The following is a 21,874-nucleotide window of genomic DNA, read 5'->3' as shown; positions in this document are numbered from 1 at the left end:
ACGCATGCTTTGCATAGCGCCTTTTTATATTTTCATTTCTATCTCTGTCTAGTAGTGTTTTCCCCTGCAATTCTTCAGGGTAATTTTCTTCTGTCTCCAATGATATTCTAGTTAAGGTAGGTTTTGGCTAGGAACACTGGCTAACTACCCATAAATTTCTAACCCTCGACTGACACAACTCAATGCGACACCCTGCACCACAACGAAGTCCCTCTTCACTTCCACATGCTTCCTACCTGGCTACATCCAATCCAACATGCCTCTCCTTCTCCAACCCTCCACATCTCGCTTGCATTACGTCCTCCTCTCGATCACAGTCTTCAACATCTATTCCCAATCAAAATATTCCCCGCATTCATCTTTCTCCTGCCTCCTTTGGATTTCTCCCAACAATCATCCCCTCTCCTTCCCCCTGCCATGCCTAGTACCAATTCGATCGTTCTTCTTTAACCGTCCATTTCGCTTCTGCCATCCTCCTCCAAAACCACATCCCAAAAACCACATATCTACGCTCATACTCTTGTCTAAAAGGCCTAATTTAAGCCCATTTACAAACCTACGATACAGTTAGAAGTTTTAACTGCTTTAATCATATACATACGCATACGTAATTGTAATATTTCGTGAAAATGACACTAAATTACTGTAATTTAACTAATTTGGGGAGAAGTCGGCTAATTGAAAGTCCACATGTGTTAAAAAAAATAAATGAATCGATGAGTAGACGCTCATTAAGCTTTACCACCGAGGGCAAGGAGATGAACAAACCCACCTATAAGAGGACACCGTCGATGATGGATGGCCTTTGCCCCCGGTTTTTAAATTGAATCACACACGCTATAAAACTGGAGCCTCCGGCAAAACTCAGGCGCTATTCTCATGTCATGGGATAGGGTTCGAGGTGAGACGGGAAGGGGCACGAAGTTCAGAAGCGCACGAGCATTTGAACCGAGTTAATAAACTCTCAAACCCTCCAACCCGCTTCGCACCTCCGAGAACACGGCTCACCATTCCAGAAACCCTCATCGTCCATTCACGCGGGAAGGTGAATAATTGCTCCAGAGAAATAAAAGCAGAATAAGGAGGATTTTCCAGGCCGGGATTCAAACTCGGGTCATCCGCGTTTCCATGGGAACCAAGGGTAACGGTCTCACGCTGTCCCCCCCCCCCCCCATTTCCCTCCTCACCTGCTCTGTCTCTCTTTCTCTCTCACGAGGGGACGAGTTTAAGGGGAGTGGAGGAGAGGATGGGGGGGGTGGGGGTGGGTGGAGGAGAGGATAGCCAATTGGAAGGAAACTGTGCAGATGCTATCTCGACGTACGAGAGAAGAGACTAATTCAAATTTGCGCGAACCGAGGCGGTATCTAACGTCGGGATAAGAAACGTTGCCACGCGACGGCCCAAGTGAAGAATAGCGAGCGCCTGGGATGTCGGGTTTTGCTCGGTTTAAAATGGTTGAGCGTAAATGGTTAAAAGGCCGACTCTCGAATATGTAAAGGGCCGTCGTAAACTTGGGGCCCCGTTTTTATGGGATAACTGCTCGTTGCCCATGCGAAAGAGCAAGGCTTAAACAATTCCGGGCAATCAAAAGAAATGCTGCCCGGAGATTGGTCGCGGCCGATAAAGCGAGAGCGTAATATAGCACCAACCCTTGTTTAGCTGACAGCGCATGGGGAGAGGGGTGGGGTGGGAAATGGTGTTCACTTATACCCTCGTTTTCGCAAAACAAATACGGAAAGATTCACTTTTCTCCGTTTGGAATGATGTGCAGGGCGTGCTTGAAAAAGAAAATCTTACGTGCGGTCCCCCCCCTCCCCCGCCCTGCGTCCGTAACCATGAAAACCATCAGCATTTGCATTTTCATGAAAGAGAGAAAACATCGACGAGGACTTTTGTCGCTTTGGAAGATGGAGGATAAATAACAAATATTTCACGCGCCGTATCAATTAACAGATCCTTGAACCCTCACTACGGTGATTATCTACAAAGTGCGGCCAAAAGAAAATACCACGACACGTCACGCGGATATATATATATATATATATATATATATATATATATAATTTCAAGCATATTAAGAAAAGACTCGTAAACACTTTGATATGGAGCGTAGCTATGTACGGTGCGGAGACGTGGTCATTGAAGCAGGAGGATAGACTTAGATTGGAGGCTTTTGAAATGCGGGGGTGGAGAAGAATGGAGAAGGTGAAATGGACAAAAAAGAAAACAAATGAAGAAATACTTGGTATGGTGGACAAGGACAGGGGTTTGTTGGGAGAAATTCTATGGAGGCAGGAAAAGTGGATGAAGGGGCTGTTGACCGGCAGTGGGATGTTGAAAACTGTAATTGAGGGGAGAATTTTAGGCAAACGAGGAAAGGGAAGGAACAGGATAGGGATGTTGGACGGGATGGAGGGAGGAAGAAAGTACTCAGAGATGAAAAGGGGTCTGAGATGTGGAGTAAGATGATGGATTTTGTGTTTTGCTAGGAATCACAAAATATTTGTCTGCGCGCACATTCCTAACGAAGGCATTTACTAAGTAATTATAAGAGTGAGAGGTGATTTATTGCGGAATTTCCATTCATTCATTTTTTTAAGGCATCAATAAGTGTGTGATGATGCCATTCAATTTGAGTACAATTAATTCCGCTCAAACAACTGGGAAATACCAAACCGTTTCACTTGAAACCGACAAATCTATAATGAGATGCTACTACGTACCCCTATCTTTTTCAAACTGTGCTCTTGCGCGTAACTCAACCGGGATTCGAACCGAACTGCAGTCGAAAGATTAATGTTTAGGAGACTCAAGCCTATATGCAGGCGCTTGACCGGAAAAAAATTCCGGAGTGTGGTGAGTACAAGAGAAGGGAAAAAGAAACATGAGAGACAACGGCACTGAACACAAGAAACTTCAGGATGAACGCGAGCATTTGAACTCTCGCAACTCTTCAGGAAAATCTCTTCACTACTCAGGAGAGTTAAATTGAATTGAGTTATGCATCACAGCCATTTTATTAGGTTCTGCGTTATTAAACTCGCTATTTGGCTAACGGAATTTTTATTCCAAAGCCAATGTGTTTTAGAAGTTATTTTATTGAAAACAAATTTATCATGATCTTACATCTTTGCTCTATTCCACTAATTCCTAAAATTGAAATATTACGTTATTGCACGTCTAAAATTAATTCATAATCTCAGCCAGTCGAAAAAAGTACGAATTCAATAGTCATGAGGGGAGAGCAGATCGGAGTATAGGCCGGAATACGAACTAACACATCAAAATGGGTGAAAAATAAGTCGAGGAGGTGAGTAGGTATATGAGAGGTCTATCACTACACTATTATAACTATTCTAGCTTTCATTTCGCTATTTTAATGCCCTCTTCGTTATGAGGGGTTACTCGTTAGTTGATTCATCGAAATGACTCCTCATTTCTGAAAATTATTAATTACGAAAACATTAAAAAAAAGTGTTCTTAATCATTTTCGCAACTCGGATGTTCTCCATCTTTGCCTTCCATCTTCTGTTGATTCAACCCTTCTCTCTTAGTAAAAACAAAAATATTCTTCTTTCCTCCAAAAGCCGCCAAGAAACAACGTCACCTCTGCTCAAACAAGGGAGGCAAACAAAAGAGTTATTTTATGCCGGGTGTGCTCAAAGGGAAAGAGGAAAGGAATGAGGGGCGGAAAGATTTTTCATTTTACGTGGGAAGAGAGAGGGGGGGAGTGGGGCGAGGAATTCTGGGTACATCTGCACCAAAAGAATTGGCAAGACAACTAAAGTGAAGATCTGAGCTCATCCGAAGGAATTGACGAGGATGAAAATTATGTCAAGAGGAATTATGGAATTTTGTGAAGAAATATTAAAAGACCTAGGTTTATTTAAAAATCTGAAACGATTGCAAATTCACAAAATCTTGGAAACTTATTCACCCTAATGCCGTAGCACCTCTTCATCGATACTAACTAAAGCAATACTATTTAATTAGGTTTTTATTATCAGCAATCTGACGGTTAAGGTAGGCAACAATATCCTTGCCTTTCCTAACAAAACGCAATCCCAAATCCAACACTACAAGATGCAACTCTTCAATTTCGCATACTTCCTTCCTCATCCCTGCATTCCGTCCAACATCTCTATCCTACCCCTGCCTCTTCCTCTTTTGCTGAACATTCTTCCCTATATCACAGACTTCAACATCCCGTTGCCAATCAAAACGCTCTCCATCCATCTTTCCTGCCTCTTTTTGATATTTCCCAACAATCCTCTCTCCTCGCCCACCATACCTAGCACCTCCTCATCTGTTTTCCCTTCTATCCACTTCACCTTCTCATCCTTCTCCACACCCACATTTCAAAAGCCTCCAATCCAATCTAAGCATATCATTCAATCTCAATGACCATGGTTTCGTGCCATACATAACTACGCTCCACATTAAAGTTTTAACGAGCCTTTTCTAAACATTCTTTCTCTAACATAAGTCCCTGCCTTCAATTCCCTCCTCCTTGTGAAAGCCTCTTTGCCTGGCGCTATTCCTCCCTTTATTACTTCGCCCATTTTGGTCCAAAGCACTTCCGAGATAATGTAATTAAGATACATATATCGTCATGTTAAAAAAATATTCAGTAATTGCTTTATAACGGCTTTGAATAACCAATTAAAACGTTCTCAGTGGCTGGAATAATGATACCCGACTTCAGTTATGGATTCTATGAAGCATTTTGAAATGTGACGAGCCTACAAAATTAATGCGATCATTGCAACAGGTATCACTCCACTGTCTTGACGATAAATAAGGCAATGAGATAAGGTTTAATCCATTGGAGTAAGGAATAAATCATGCATCAAAAACATTTTAATGATTCTTCCCAATCTCATCGCTGATGAGAGCCACTTTACCTAGAGCAAAGAAAATGCATACATTTTTAATTTGCGATGTCACATATTTATGTCCGCACTACACAAAAAACAGCCGCAAGCACTCTCGCTCGACGCCCACGCACGGAGAAAACGATACATGAACCAACAAGATACAGATATACGTACCTATATATAGGCAAGAAAATGGCAAATCGATTTGAAACTGTTAACGTCCATTCCAAGAAGAAACGAAGGTGCATTGTGACTTTACAAATCTCGTCTCTGGGTAAAAAAATGCATCTACAGCATTACGTGAGCTGTTCACTGACGATGGGCTTAATTGAAAGATTAGTCGATCACTCAAAAACACGTTCAAACGCGGCAGTTACCTCTTCCAACTGTGCCCATCCAATCAGCAGCAGTAAGGCACGCACGAACGATGAGCGTGCGCGTGGGTGCTTTCAATGGAACAGGGAACTTTGAAATTCGTGCGTTGGCTAACTCTAGTATTTGTGAACGAAAGAGTTCAAAGAGAAAAATATATCCTTATTCATTAAGGTACACTCACGATGTTGCCCCTGATTCTGCTGCACTTTCTTAGATGATTCCATGGATACTTTGAAATACTTTTTACTTATACAAAATAATAAACTTTTTAACAGCCTACAAGGTAATCATTGAGACACTTCTGCACAACCCGGTAACATATCTTTACAACACCTATTCACAAACACATAGACTAAAACATAAAATTATGTGCAAAAAGATCAGCCATATTAACGTCAAATTTTACGAGCGTAAATCAATAAATGACTCGAAAAATTAGAAGTTAACTCACATGAAGTACTATGCGATTTCCATTACTGAAAAAACTTGGTACTTTACGTTAAACTCATAAAATTTGATCTGTAAAAAAATTTGTGCAAAATGGTTGTTGGTAGTAGTATTGGGCCGTTTTATAACATCTTCTACTCACTCAATTTATATATTATATTTCATTGTTCCTCAATATCATGCAGTCACATCTACTAAATTATTAACTAAATAATAATTCTCGTCGATGAGAAACATTGGCTGAGCAGTAGTGAATTATAGAAATGGGGAGTGGTCTATGATGAAAGAGAACATTTCACAAGAACTCTTATTCACTTAGGAGAGAAAGAATAGCAATACTCACTCGCAGTCACCCGGGCGGTCACATTTCCCATGCTTCTCGTGGCATCCCTTCTTGCAGACGGCTGAAAAAAAGATGAAAAGTCGAGCGTTTAAAAAACTGCAGGCAATCGTAAAACTCTGAAAGAGAACTTGTTTGTGGCAATCATCCGAAAGGAAGATCCCCCGTGGCTTGGAAAAAATGACCATTTAATATGACAGGAGATACACTCTTTTGTCGACCAATATCGATACAATAGAATTACAATGGTTAATAATAATACATTAAGGGATGCAAGATAAATACATGAGACTCCTTTTAACAGCAGTCTAAAAAATATGAAATACATGACTAATCTCAAAGACAGACTACTTAAAATAACCATAAACTGTTGCGAATCTGTTTTTAAATATAAAATTCTAACTGTAAAATTTAACCATATAAAATATTGCATTAGATTTTTATATAAAAATTAGAAATATATGCAGAGAAATATGATACAAAACCATGAATACACGAAAACAGGATTAATCAGAAAAAAATTGCATTCTAAAAAAAGCACTTGACAATACTGGCAAATCCAATACTGGACTCAGTAGGACCAGAAGGTATACGTATATTAATTATTAAAACGACAAATTAGAATTTATATATATCATATGTATTTTCTTGCAAATTTTAAAGTAATACATTGTAAATGCAACTTTTTTCCGAATTCTCAATATATATTTTACGTTTGTACATAGAATTAAATGCTTTAAAAAATATATGAGGCGGGAAATGGCAATAAGTCATAGTGCATGACGACATGATGCATACGATTGCTCAGGAGCAATCGCCAATTGTGATAAATGAAATAAGTAAAATAATTATGGAAGCAAATTTTTTATCAGGAAATGCATTGAAAGCATCGAGAGATCGGCGTCGGTCGAAGAGATCCTTCATTTTGATAGGATCAGTTTTGAACGAAAATTACATTGCGAGAAGAATATTTTCTCAAGACAATTATCTTAAGTTGGTTGAAGATAATGCTTTTGATAATAACTGCAGATAATAGTTTGCTCGGGGCGGATGAAATGGAAGGTTCGTAAATTATTAAATTTTCTCGTCGATTTCGCGCTACCACGGCGATCGGCGATCGTGCGAGCTCGATTCCCGATCTCCTGACGAGGTGTCGTTTAATTCGACAACGAACGAACGAAGGGGAACTCGAGTCCGAGATGAGGCAACCGCGATGAAAATTTCAAAGGGAATAATTTTTTTCACGGAATTCTCGAAAGAGGAGAAGTGTGGTAGTTGGGGGGGGGATGGAGGAAGAGGAAAGGACGGTAGGTACTCTCATCTGTCTCGGAACGGGGATTGGGATGAGAAGGAGGGGTTGGGGAGGGGGTGGTGGAGAAAAAAAGACGGACGACGGCTTGTTAACCGTTTCCGTTTGTCCGTGAGGAGCTGGTAAGGACCACGGGAGCGAAGAGTTTTATGCTCGGGATCGGTTGCCAAGGCAACCCCCGACAGGCGAGAGAGCGGTTTACGGCTCGGGGTGGAGAGGATAGGAAGAGGAAGGAGCTCCCCCGCTTGGCTTCTTAAAATTCGCATCCCTGTGCATGCGGTGCACGTAGAGGAATAAGGAAGGGGTCGTAGTGGGAGGGATTGCGCGAGGAGATTGCCGAGGTTTTTTTGTAGTAGTATTCTACCGGGTTAGGGTAGGACCCTGTAAAAGCGAACTTATTACACTCCTTAGGGCTGACTAACGCGACAGAATTACTCTGCATTCACATCCAAACAATAACCCCGCAAAACCGTATCAAAGGGCTCGGGGCAGGGGGTGTTAAGGCAACTGTCATACATGCAAAATTATTAATTTCTTCATTCACTCGAGCACCTTTCATCTCATATACAACTCTAGTGTACATGCATGTCTACATATAAGTATACATAAATCATGCGATGATTGCTGTGCTTGAACAATACATCAAATTTTTAAAGAGATCCTTCGATGCATTTGATGAAACTGCGGGAGATGTTGCGGGAGTAACATTTAACGGAGTCATTCGCTAATGAACATTAAAAGCACTCGGTATCGAGGGAACCGGGTTTGAATCCAGGTAAAGGCGAATGATTTTTACATTTTAAAATTGTTGCATTGTCTAGTATTCAAGTAATTTAATTTTATTGGCTTTTAGGGTTCGATTTTCTTATGTTTCCGTATCGTCCGAGGGAAGGAAGAACTTTAATTTGTCTGTGACGGTGTACATCTTTCTTATTTTATCCCAATGGTCGAATCTAACCAATCTAGTTAAGTCAAAATAATTCCCTCAGTGTCACAAGATAACTCAGGTGCCCTGCATCTATCTGAAAGTTTAAGTGTTGCCTTCTCTCTCCTTAAGGGGCTCCGAACCTAAAACCTCCAGCATACCCGCGATGCTTATCCCCTTCTCGGAGCAATTATGAACGAATATAAAAAGAATAACCTTGATTTCCACATTATATCCTGTAAAAAAACTTTATTCTTTAGCTCTGCAAGCTTTCTACTTTCCTTGATTCCATCCAATATGCCTATTATTTTCCTCCATCTGCCTTTATTTCCCTGTATTCCCCTTCCATTACCATCTTCAGCATCCAATTGCCTCCAAGCATCTTCAACCACAAGACGGTAAGGCTAGTTGATGCATGAGATACTGATAGACAGTGAGATGTTGAAGACAGTAATAGGAGGAGGGAATGCTGGGAAAGCGAGACAGAGGGAGGAAGATAATAGGCATTTGGGATGGAATTAAAGGAGGTAGAAAGTATGTATTGCTGAAAAACGGGTAACTGTAATACGTGGAATGGGGTTTAAAGTGTCGGGTCAATCAGGGCTTAGGAGTAAATTAGTGCAAAGTGCCGCGATCCATCGGAAACCCACTAGCCCAGTAGACTACTACTTGAAAATCGCGAAAAAGTAGTGCAAAATTCCTGTTTGCGAGGCTGGAATGGCCCTGTAGGTATGTGATACCCTCCTTAATCCGCCAGGGAGATGGGACTCCAGTGGTCTGTCCAATGAGACGCCGTTGGCGGGCTGAAAATCAACGGTCTCCATCGTTAAGGAACGCCCGTTCGCTACAATGGGCTGCGCCCATCTATGGAGGTCTTTAATTTGACTAATTGAAGCTGGAGGAACATCAACGAACGGGCAGATGTAAAGGCTGAAATAGCATGCTGAAGGTTGTAGATTACGTGCTCCTAGTTATTCCTTATAAGACCATGCTACTTTTTTTTAGGTCAACTCGCCCTCCTAGTTCATGTAAACACTTCTCTAAAATATAGTTATTTGCATGTGCACCAATATTTTCATAATACCATGAAAGTCGCCTGAAGGGCGAAAGGCGGGGGCTGTTGGCGTAGTCATTCTTGCATAAATATGAACTTATACGTACGTACATATGTATGTGTATTCACATATATACATATATACATGCTTCTACGTATGAGTGTGTGTGTATATATATATGTATGTATATATATATATATATATATATATATATATATATATATATATATATATATATATGCACACACACACGTAAAAGCCTGTATTCTGGTACAATACTAATCTCCATCATTCAATAATGGGTGCATTTCACAAAATGACTTAAATTTTCTTTAAAAATGAAGAAATTTGGAGTGCATGGGTTCGATTTAGCTAGGGCTCTGTATCGTGCGAGGGAAGAACGAATACTTATTAAACAGTAGTAACAAAATTACTGAAAGGTAGTTGCGAACTTATTATACGGGAGTTCTTCCCTAGGAAGAAGAACTTTGAAGTAAAAGAACTTCTGGTAGGAAGAAAAAAATTGAAAATATTTAGCTGTACATTCACAGTTTCAGAAAAAAATAATGGAAGTCGAAAATGGGGAATCATTCCATTTTTTAATTCATGCCTGTAAGCGTGGAATATGGAGAGCCCATGACACTCAACAGCCCAGCAAAGAAATCATATACGATCTAATTTAAAATCATTTTATATAATTTATATGCTTTTTTATGGCGCGGAAACATGGTCATTGAAGCAGGGTGATTGGTATAGATTGACTTTTGAAGTGTGGGTGTAGAGTAAGATGGAGAAGGTGAAGTAGACAGAGAAGAAATCAAGGGAGGAAGTGTTAGGAATGGTGGGGGAGGAGAAAGGGTTAGTTGGGAGAAATCCAAAGGAGGCAGGAATGCGATGTTGAAGCCTGTGATGGAGGTGAGAATATAGGACAAATGGGGAAGATGCAGGAATAGGATAAGCGCATTGGATGGCAAGATTAAGGTAAATTTTCATAAGGATTCTGTTTGTAAGTTTGACTTACCATCTTCGCAATTAGCTCCCCTCCAACCTGTTATGCATTCTTTATCTCCGTTCTTATCACAGTTGTAATGGCCAAACTTGTCATTCCTTGGCCTACAGAATTTTGTGCAGGTGGCGTTGTAGTAGTTGGGGTCACACTGCACTCTCACTCGGTAGATAATCCTCGCCGTCTTCCCATTGTGGTTGAGGGTGTGCCACTCCGAGCTCGGAAGTATTATCCCGGAATAAGTCGCCTCTTCAATTATCCTTTCTGAACCTGAAACAGGAAAATTACAATTGAGCACACCATAAACTTTCCTCCAATTGAGTTTGGAAATATAATTATTTTGATCAAATTCCGTCATGTTTCTTTTAACGTGAAAACATCATCAATCAGATTCGTTTAAGAAACATTTAATCACCTATTAAAAGAATTTTATGACTCTCAATAACCGGAAGTAACAAGATTAATATAAAATCGTTCGAAAAAGAAATTGCATTTCACAGCCACGATAAAGATTTCGACATATTTTGCCACGATCGGGTTCAGAGCAAAATTCGTCGAAATCTATGTAGTATGTGGTTGTAGAATCAAATTTCATGGTTGGCACATACTTCATACAATTCTTCGATTTGGTGAAGTTAGTCAGGCATAATATTTTCCATTGGTTACTAGTAAGCTGTGAAATAAATCTACCAACATATTGCCCATTTCAAAAGCGGGAAGTTACAATCTCTTCTTGTCCAACGCTGTCGAAAGATTTTCAATTTTAATTGAAGACTACAATTCATATCAAACTGATGGAATATGAAATTAATGATGAGATCAATCAAGACAATTAAAAAATAACGTTCAAAGATAAAAATAGGTGAATCATAATGTAGTTAGTTCCTTTAAGCAAGGGAGCGAAAGTGATCTAAGACTCTTAGACATACAAACTATTCACAACCTAAACATAAGATGATTAATGAACGAATGCTATTGGCAGAACAAGTTTCACTTTTTAGTAAAATAATATCCATCGCCTAATTAACTAACTTATTCATTATTGAAACTAAATGAAAATAGATGGAATTTCTATCAATGAATCCACTGGAGGATTTGACTCAATTCGGGCTAACTTTGGAGTATGATAACTGGTTTCCTTCCTGCAATAAGGGCTGCAGCAGATTGATTGATTATTTCAAAGGCATTGATGGAAAGTAAACAAAAATTGTCCTATCGGTCACAAATATTACTTTCCTCACAGATACACGCACGTAACCCTTCTCGAAATTCTTCACAATTAGTTATGTAATTAATATCGCAGTTCATTTATTACATTCAAGCTCTATGAATAATATCAAACCGTTTTGGTATTCCTAGCATATCTATTAAATGTGTTTAAATTATGAGCAAAAACTGAGTTAATTCATTCATAACAATTGGAATGCTCCCAAATTTCAGAAACTATCACATCTGCAGCCACATCCCAGGTTATCATTTTGGATAAAGATAACACATACCTACATATGAATATTCGTTGAAGACTTTTTAAATATTTACATACTCCTCTTTCATACAAAATTCCATTACCATCAATATTAACGAAGGCCTGGAGTAGTTAAATGAATTGAAGAGCCTTAAATATATATATATATATATATATATATATATATATATATATATATATATATATATATACCAACCAGAACCACATATTGTCTGGGCGTTTGCCCTATCTTATAATGCTGCTTCGGTGCGACATCGTCCACCCCTTCAGCTGTAGTGGTTGTACAATTTTACATGGGATATCATTCAACGAAAGTGTAAGTGACGAACGTGTACCTTTCCAGTGTTAGTGAAGGAGAAGTTGAAAGAAAGACCACTAGTGGGTCGGCAATTGGCCGTAAATTAAGAAGAGAAACTAAATTAAATTACCTTAACTTAAGGGCTTGAACATGTTGCCCATTATCACGTCAACACGACGGAAAATGTATATATATATATATATATATATATATATATATATATATATATATATATATATATATATATATTAAGATACTACTTTAATCAGTTAGCCGCAAGAATGAAGAAGCCAGCAACATACGTGCATATCGACAGGCAGATGCGATGGAATTTAAGCATACAGAAAATACCACCGTTGGTATTGACGTTTAATCAGATTACTATGTAGTCACGAATGCACGCGAAAGACAATCTGAAAATAATGAATTAAAAAAAATAAAGAGGGAATCGAATATGCGTTTCTAAGTATGCGCTGCTGCAAAAGAGGCGGATATTTCCTACTCGCCAAGAAGAACCACTCCTTTCTTTGCTATTTTATAAATTTATCGCCCAATAATTACCGGTCTCCTCGTGATATTCCTTTGCCCATTGTTTTATTTATCTTCGGAGAAGGCTCATTTATGGAGTCCAGTGGACTATTACTTTCTTTTTCCCATTCCACCGACGCTTTTACCCGTTCGGCTGGAAATATTCGGGCAAAAAAATGGTCAGTCACTAGTAGGAGGCAGTGAAAACCAGGTACTGGATTTTCGCTTCGGGATTCACTTCACAAGATGGCGGCCAGCCGATAACCGCTGGTGATTAGGGAGGGAGTTATGACCCTGGCGGTCGGTTGGGGAATTACAAGCGGCATTCGGATTCCACCTGCTACTTCGGCGATACGCAATTTCTCGGAAGCGATTAGAAAAAAATCCTCATGCCACGAAATCATAACTCATTGGCTGTGGGACGGGTTGAGGGGGAGGGAGTAAAGGGTAGTGAGGAGAGATGGGGATGGGGCGGGGCGGGGCGGCCGGGGGTGGGGGGTAGGGTGAAGAAAAAATAGCTGAGGGAGGGGGGGAGGGAGGAAAACGCAGAGCGAGAAAACAAGAATTGTCGAGGGAGGGAAATGCAGACTCGCCCACATTCTGAAAATGTATTAAATGCATTCCCCAAGCGCGGGGATGCGCTCAGAGATTCGCCGCTTTCGTTTTATTTATTATTAGTATTATTTATTTTTTGCAAATTGCCTACCGTGTTTAAAACTTGAAAGATTCACCTCCCACGACCCTCATCCGCGGTCTGGTGAAGGAGGTGATTATCAACAGGCCTAAGCGCCATCAATTTTCGAGTACGTCTCTATTTGCTTATCGCGAAATTAATCCGACGGGTAACTTGGCTCTTTTGAGGTGAATTTCGCTTCGAGCGAGGTTACTCAGACAGTCGAATGAACATCTAGGGAACAATGTTTACGTGAGCCATCCATGTTCTGACCTTAGCGAATAGCGTATTCCCTGACATTTAACTAGCAGGGACACGGTCAATCTAACTTATACGCATAACATTTGTTGGAATCTATTTTACAAGGATTCTAAATTTGATCAAGACTGGATGCTGGAAAATGAAATTTTCAATTCTAAATAAATTAATGATTGGCATGATTGAATAACTTCAGAACCCCGTGGCCAACGCAATTTGCAAATCAAGGAAGGGTATTTCAAACGTAAGGGTTCAAGACCGTGCTTGAGAACGTAGATGTATAATGTGTGCGGATGAAGGAAATGCGCGTATCTTCATTGCTGTCGATCCTAAAATAATTCACAGCAGAGAAATGATTTACTTATATATTGCAATATACAAAAAATGTACTTATTATCCGTGAAATCTCGATAAACCCTTTGTGAAATTCATGGTACTGACGTAATGAATAACTGATTGAAGGACTTTTCCACTTAATAAAATTTTTTTTTTTAATTTTATCAAGCGGAAAAGTGCTTCGATAAGTTATTCATTATGTTCGACTTCCACCACATCACGCCCAAAGCTACTCAATTTATGGTACTGACGATTACGTGTTAAAGAGATATTTTTCTTCCTCGAAGTCAACGATAGAAGCATTCGTTACAGATACGCGGTTTTAAAGTCCTGTTAAAATACCTTCCGAAAAGAGTTACGTTTCTTCAGATCCGGGGATTTTCATTCCGCATCGGTTCGAGACACGAGAATCGGATTGGTGCGGTGGTTGGTGTGCTGGATTCCCACTTCAACGAACCGAGTTCGAATCGAAGTGGTGGCAGAGTTTTACTAAAGTATCCCTACTTTGGGTGCCATGTAGAGAGGACTCCAAGTGGTGTAGGCCGTCCGGCGGATGGTACGTTATATTACGTAATCCATTGGCGTATTTCGTTATTAGAGTGGGCTAATACCGACGCCGAGTTTTCTCCCCCATTCCGTGAAAATTCAACCTCTAATAAATCATCCACATCTAACCCTGAATGAGCAAATGAGAGCTCAGGTAACGATCGCCTGCCCAAATGACTAATGCTTGAAACACGGTCAACAGTGCCTAAAAGGTAGAAACATTTACTTATAAGAGAAAGGGAGACTTGTTCGCCCGAGAAATCGAATGCCCTCTGCCCGCGAGGATTACATCATCGTCCAAGTAACGTGGGATGCAGATGGACGGATTGAAAACATTAAGTCTCCTTGGTGAATGATCATCCAAGCCAACTGAGTAGATCAGGATTGTGAACTAAGGGGCGAAACTCAAGTTTCACCCAAGAAGGCGTCACCAAAGTTATAGTGGATGGTGAATGAATCGATACAATTCGATCAAGTGCATGGTCATCTCAGTCTAATCAATTCACTTGCATATCTTGAAAATTTCTTCGCAAAAACAATATAAATGTGACTCTAAATGACAATATTACCTGGAGGAAGCTATATTTGTAAAAACTTGTAAGGTATGCAAATGTTTTCATTTTCTTACTAATCATAACGGTAGGGCAAGAAGATGGGCGTATATTTCAGGGTTTTGAGATGTGGGACTGATGAAGGATGGAAAAATAAAATGAACGGATAGTAAAACTAACGAGGAAGCAGGTAAAGTGCATGACGGGGAACAGAGAGAGAGAGAGGGTTGTTGGAAGTAATGTAAATGAGACAGGGAAGGTGGGCGTAGAGCGTTTTTATTGGGGATGGGATGTTGAAGACTGTGATAGAATGGAAAACGTTGGGCAGACGAGGAAGGATAGCCATATTGAACGAAATGAAAGGAGGAAGAAAGTATTCGGAATTGAAGAATGGGTTTATTGTAGTGTGGGGTGTCAGGTGTTGTCTTGTTAGGCGAGACTTAAAAATGAAAAGTGTACAGTCTGTGTCTATCCGAACCATTCATTAAACGATAGACTACCGAACATAAGTTATAATTATACGACAGAAGGTTATTGTGACTACCAGTATTTCATGTACGGTACGTGACCGCAGCTATTCGCATAAAATGAATTCCTGGGTGTGGATGCACCCCCTGCCACACACATTGCCGGGTGGCTGACTGGGTTTCGTGTAGATGCGAATGGAAGAGATGAATGAAATTTCAGGCGTAGTTTTACCACGCCTTCAACGTGTCTTTGTAGTTCTTCCGTGTTAACCATGATCGGATCTTAAGTGACCTCTCATTATATTGTGTTCAGTCGAACTTGTTCCGGCCGCCTTGTAGTCTTATAAAACAACGGAAAAACGAAAATGCGCAAACACAGGTGGAAAGTTAAAAATGTCGCAAAACTCATTTCCATGAAATTTATATACTTAACATTTTCCCGACCACTTGTCAGATGAGACGGTCACCGCACCAAAGACAAACGCTTGAGTTTACGATACTGGCAATGAAACCTGCGGTTAATCTCCTTCGTCTTCGGCATATGCCGCATAACCAAGTCCAAAAGACCGCTGTCATCTTGAGCATAATGCTGAGTCTCGGGTGAATTAATGATGAGAGAGACGAGACTACTGGCTGAATGAATGAATGACTTCGCGTCTCCTTCCAACTACTTCACCACGCCTTTGCCATGTCCTCTCTCGACGGAAGACTACCAACCGATGGAGAAAAATGCCGGTATGCGGCACTATTACTTATTCTCCATTTCATTCGGTACCACTCCCAGGCTTTTGAAAGGTGTATTACCGGGAGCATTTTAGTTACCAACGACCAGTCACCGGAGCAACTACTTTTTAAACGTTGATGAACTGAATGATTAAAATGCGTCCTCTGTTCACTATTACTGTTTCAATATGATTCTTACATCACCCCTTCAAAATTCGCAAGATTTCCATTAAAATATTTCACCTAATATTATGTATAAAAAATAATTTTTCAAAATGCGGAGTAAAAAATGACTTAATAGCACAAAGAGACCGCTGCAAGAACAATTTCCCGGCCGCCTGATCTCCTTACGAGGGGATGTTCAATGGCCCCCTCGCTCCCAGGATTTGAACCAATGTGATATTTTGGGATATCTCAAAGCTGAGGTTTACAAAGTTCAACCAAGGACCTTGGAAGCTCTTAAGGGGGCAGTTACAGATGTCATCGCTGGAATAACGCAAGGTATGCCGAGAAGAGTTTCCGAAAACCTTTTTGAACGACTCAATACGCGCATCGTTCACCAAGGTCGTCACCTGGATGAAATAATTTTTAAAGCCTAATGAAAACGAATGGCATTTGGAGAAATAAAAACTTTTTTAATTATCTTGGTTGTTTTTCTTAAATTTACTCGTCAAATCAGGGAGTCTATTCTGAATCACCTTGTATATACACACTTAGGTGTATATATGTATATATATATATACATATAATAAATATTATTAATTTACATGTATCGGCGTCTATAATAGCGCTAAGCAGTGACGACACAAATATATAAAATACTAATGTCTAGCATAGAATACAAAGAAGGAGGTATATTGTGCCGTACCAGTAGTATTATTGCATTTAATGCATGCAGCAACGGTATTTTTTAAGTCGATGACGGACTCCCACCCAGCATCTTCTGGAGAGGTCTCTATCCCCCCTCTCCTCCCGACCACAGGGGGACTTCCCGAGGGAGCGACTGAGGTCTAAGACCGATCTTCCCTCCGACTCCCTGCCTCCCCGGCCCGCCTTTAAAACGAATCCACAGGTGCTGTCGATGGCTCGAGGAGATATAAGAGCTGCCCTCCTCAATTCCGCCCCGGATTATTTTCTCAAGACTGCTTGCTCCCTGCCCTCCAACTTCCACCCTCGAAACTGCATTTTTCCTCAGATCCAATCGCTTAAGAGTAACCGATTAAATTTTTTCGCGTCTCCAGACACGGTCGGATTGCCCTTACGACTCCTCTTCGTATGATTTCGTACCTTTTCGCTATCTTGCATATGGATCTATTCTTCGGTACACGGAATGCCTTGCCGTTGAGGTATTTTTTTCGACGAAGTGGGAATAAATAACCGCCGGAGGTGTGACCTTTCCTCCGTGGATTGAATGTTTATGTCTTCCGAATTTCTTCTCTCAGGAAAATCGAAACGTCAACATAAGAACTCTGGGAAATCATATTTCAATTGGGGAGATGAGCTTTTCTATAGACATTTCACGGGTTGTGCTAATAATTTATTGAAATCGTCCTAAACTCTTTATATATATATATATATATATATATATATATATATATATATATATATATATATTTGCATGCGACTCGCGGTAGTCCAGGGGTAGAGCGTTGGACTACTGACCATTGGAGGGCCTGGGTTCGATTCCCGGACAAGCCACTCTGGGCACCTGCAGCTCCACCCAAGCTACGTGATTTTTAGGGTACCAGATCTTCCTGGGAAACCATAACCGGCACAGGGAAAGGAACTGGCCCCCCTACCCTGATGTGTGAATTTAATACGCCGTATTGGGCTTATTACTGGGTGAACTCTACCATCACCTACCAAACCGACCTTCGAGTTGATCACTGTGTTTATGATATATATATATATATATATATATATATATATATGTGTGTGTGTGTGTGTGTGTGTGTGTGTGTGCGTGTGTGTACATACACACATAGGGTCTGTCCCATTACTAAGATTTTTTCTTAGTATCCTCAATGTCCCTTTCATCATCTCTCTACTCCTCGTATAAGCTTCTTTTCCTGCCTTATAACCCTACTACTCTGAACATCTTAGTTCAAAACACCTATAAAGAAACAAAATTATCCTTGATGGTCCACGATGACACTGATGAAGGAATCTAAAAAAACTGCCACAGAGAGTAAGGAAAGCAGGAAAATCTCCCACACACATTTGTTGTCAGTGGAATAATTCTAGAGCGCCGACTCAAGTCGACGCGGTGGAGTTAAGACTCAAAGCAAATCGCCCTCCTCCATAAATCCCTTCTTGCTTTCGGTTTATTTTCTCTCGTGGCCCCAGGACGGGGGGAACGGTCCCGGCAACGGGAGTCGAGCCCACAGGAGGGGGAGGGGGGGCCGCTTCGCGAAGGTGGGCCGGAGCTTGGGAGGCTAGCTAAACCTCAATAAATCTCCAAGGTCCTTTCGTTCCTCCCAATTCGCCTCCAGGAGGAAAACGGCTCCACTTTCCACCCCATAATGCGACTAACTGCCCAGCACCCGGCACACAACTAGGAGGAACTTTACCGGTAGCCGACGCTGGTTGAGGGGAGGACTTGAGGAGATGGGGGTAAATGGGGGTGGGGGTTTGCGTGTATTAGAAGCGAAGAATGGTTGGGGGTACGAGAAAGAGAGAGAGGGAGAGGGGGGGCGACCAAGGGAGCGTGGCTGAGCTCGTAGACCGGCCTTGCCCTGGGCAAAAACGTAATTGCCCCGTCGTTGGAAGATCTCGCTCTTCCGCCACGCCTATCCCTCCTTCCCCCCGTCTTCCTACCTACCCCTCCCCAACCTACACACTCTCTCACTCCCCCCTCCCCACCTCTCCTTTTTATTTCCTCCCTGCCCTTATAACACTCTCCCGCCCCGAGCCCACTTTGCTACCTGTCATCTTACACCTCAACACGCAAGGAACACCATAAGGCTCGCCTGGGAAATGCTCCCCCGACGAAACACCGTGGTTTCCTTTCATTATTTTTTTTCTACAGTAAGCTCCTACCCCCGGGACCGCGGGACCCCTCTCGATTTGAGTTCGTGATTTTTTTTAGTTCTTCTTCCTCTCTCCGACCGTTTTTCTCCCTCACGCTGAGGGCGGTTGGAATCACCCCTCCCTCACCCCCCATTTTCTCCCTCGAATCCTCCTCATCTTCCTCCCTCTTGGCCACCACATCTCTCGCCGTCACTCGTTTCAGCCGTCTCCTCGCCCCCCGCTCTCTGTTTGGATTACGAAGGAGGACTACTTCGCTTCGCCTCATGCAAATTGTTCCTTAACGTGTTGACTGAGGAGATGTTTCCCTTCGTCTTTTGTACGAGCGACGATAGGAAAGATGTGGGGCGGATGAAGAGGAAGAGTCGTGTTTTTGGAGCGCGGATGGCTCGCAAATGGCTAATTTCATCTCTTTCAGCCCGGATCTCCATCATTCGTCTGGAGGCGAACAACGGGTCCGATCACATTTCCGATTGGCAGTCGATTGGACGATTAATCTTGCCGATTGCATGCGTTAACAAAAAAGAGGTTAAAAAATGAAAAGTAAATGATTTCCTAATGGGTTGTAGTTGGTGGTTATAAAGGGTGGGATCGAGAGCTGAGGTCCCTCGCGCCCCTAGCGATCGGTATATGTGGGTAATTTGGTGGACTTCACGACTTTCGAGAAACGAAGGACGATTATTTTAAGGAGAACCAGCGTTGGAATTATCCTAAACGGAAGATATCAAAGAATCAGACAGTTTAACCCCCAATACTCCGCAGAGGCGTACTCGAACTGATATGTTCTTTACACAGCACCCAATAAGGGTAGGGATAACGGAAACGTTTACCACCGCCGCTGGGATTCGAACCGGGAAAGTCTGAAGGAGAAGCCAGAACACTAATCACACCAAACCGATTTCCAAATGCGTTAAGCTTAGATAGTTGAATGACATATTTTGACAGATCATAGATTGTACGATGGAATACAGTAACTAGTATGGAATGTGACCGTATGGATGACAGAACGTAGTTTTATCTAGTACAGAATTTAGATCGTAAATACTCCCTTCTGCCAACGATCCCAGTGTTTCTATTAATATCATATCTCCTACGATAATTAAACCTGATAAAAGTGGCTTCGATTCCTTTGCTCGTATTGGATTTTTCAAAACATTTACATGTATCACTAGAAAAACACCAGCAATCTGAATTACCTATCGTTGACTAAGAAGCGTATTTGTTATTCATGCAGAACGCTAACGAATTCCAATTTTCCATCAGCAGGATGCTAAATCAGTGTTCGCCATCACTCGACAAAAACGATTTGAAACGCATGATGCTCAATCGAACCGAGAATAAAGCCAATATCTATTTATTTATATGTGCACTCTAATGCATTCGGTCGGTAAGCACTCTTGAATTTATGTGATCCTTGGGAGAAAGGGGAGCGGCAGACATCATTATACTAACCGAACGGAGTGGAAGGCAAAGAACCGGACACATAGGCTGAGCTCTTTCGGTAGGCTGATCTCAAAATCGATCAAGACCTAAAGAACAGCGATAATTAGTGAAGATTTCTCCGCTTGCACCGCTTATGAAACTCGAATTGACGTTTAAATGGACGTGAGAATTCGCTGGAGTCGTGGGAAATTTATGACCCCACCGACAAACTTAATCGCTCTTATTTATGGCCTCCGCTCCGCCATAAAGAAAAGCACTGACAAGTCTGATTTAGATGTGATTCCCCTACCTTTGGTGGCGGTCGGTGCTGGGCTCTGATACAGGATGTACCATGCGGGCCACCATTCTATCGTACATCAAAAAGCATTGGGCATTGAGAGAGAGAGAGAGAGCCCGCACTTGCCACTCGGCATACTCGCGACATAGCCGACGCCCCGCCAGTGAGCGCGCAAGAGGGAAGGGGTATCAGGGGTGCTGGAAGAGGGGGGATACCCTCTCTTCCTCCGGGATCTTCGAGATCCCCTCCCAACCGAAAAAGAAGACGGGGGGAAGAGCGGCCGCCGTAACACTCTCTCCCCTCTCCCCCACGGGGATGTGGCGCCCACCCGAGGAGTCGTGATCTGGTGGTAGGGATCCACCCAGATCCTTGCCCCCCCCCCCTTCCCTCCCCAAACTACCTCCTCCGTCGAAAAATAAAAAAAAAGATACACAATGGAGGAGGAGGGATGAAATAGAGGAGAGAGGAGAGAGAAAGAGGGGGGGGGAAAGATGGAGCGAATCTCTTCAGATGGACCTTCATTCATTTCATCTCCTCCCATTCCCAATGGAAGTGGGCGATGACAGATGACGATCATGGATAGAGAAGCGTTCCCCGGCTTCCCTTCTTCCTTCGTCCTTTCCTCTCACCCCTGTTTGTGCCCCCTCAAGATTCTCCGATTCAAAACAGTTATTAATCATAGGGCCACCGCCCTCCTCGGCCTCCATCGGCTGGCAAGTCTTTCTGAATCTGCCACCGGAATGCATATTGAGGAAGCCATGAAACTGCTCACCGACACCAGAAACGGTCGTGTTCCAAGCTCGTGTGAAATATTATCGACGAACATATTCTCTTGATACGATGCGATATGATCTCATACAATACCTTTGAATCGATATTCTCGTTTGACCTAAAAAATTCAACTCATTAAAAGTTTTTCATGCTTGA

General features: G+C 41.8%; 1 protein-coding gene across 1 annotated transcript in view; it reads right to left on the bottom strand.

Annotated features, from left to right (window-relative positions):
* LOC139692927 (protein jagged-1b-like) overlaps positions 1-21,874 on the bottom strand; it is a 503,367-nt gene that overhangs the window by 161,385 nt on the left and 320,108 nt on the right. Inside the window, exons 4-5 of the mRNA XM_071591249.1 lie at positions 10,350-10,604; positions 6,043-6,103 (exon numbers count right to left, since the gene is read on the bottom strand). Coding sequence (XP_071447350.1) covers positions 6,043-6,103; positions 10,350-10,604 — 316 coding nt within the window. The remainder of the gene's footprint in view (positions 1-6,042; positions 6,104-10,349; positions 10,605-21,874) is intronic.

This window comes from Hetaerina americana, unplaced genomic scaffold (genome assembly GCF_022747635.1).
Source record: "Hetaerina americana unplaced genomic scaffold, ioHetAmer1.1.p SCAF_44, whole genome shotgun sequence".
NCBI lineage: Eukaryota > Metazoa > Arthropoda > Insecta > Odonata > Calopterygidae > Hetaerina > Hetaerina americana.
Note: the sequence above shows the minus strand (reverse complement) of the source record. Positions and strands in the feature narration are given on the sequence as shown.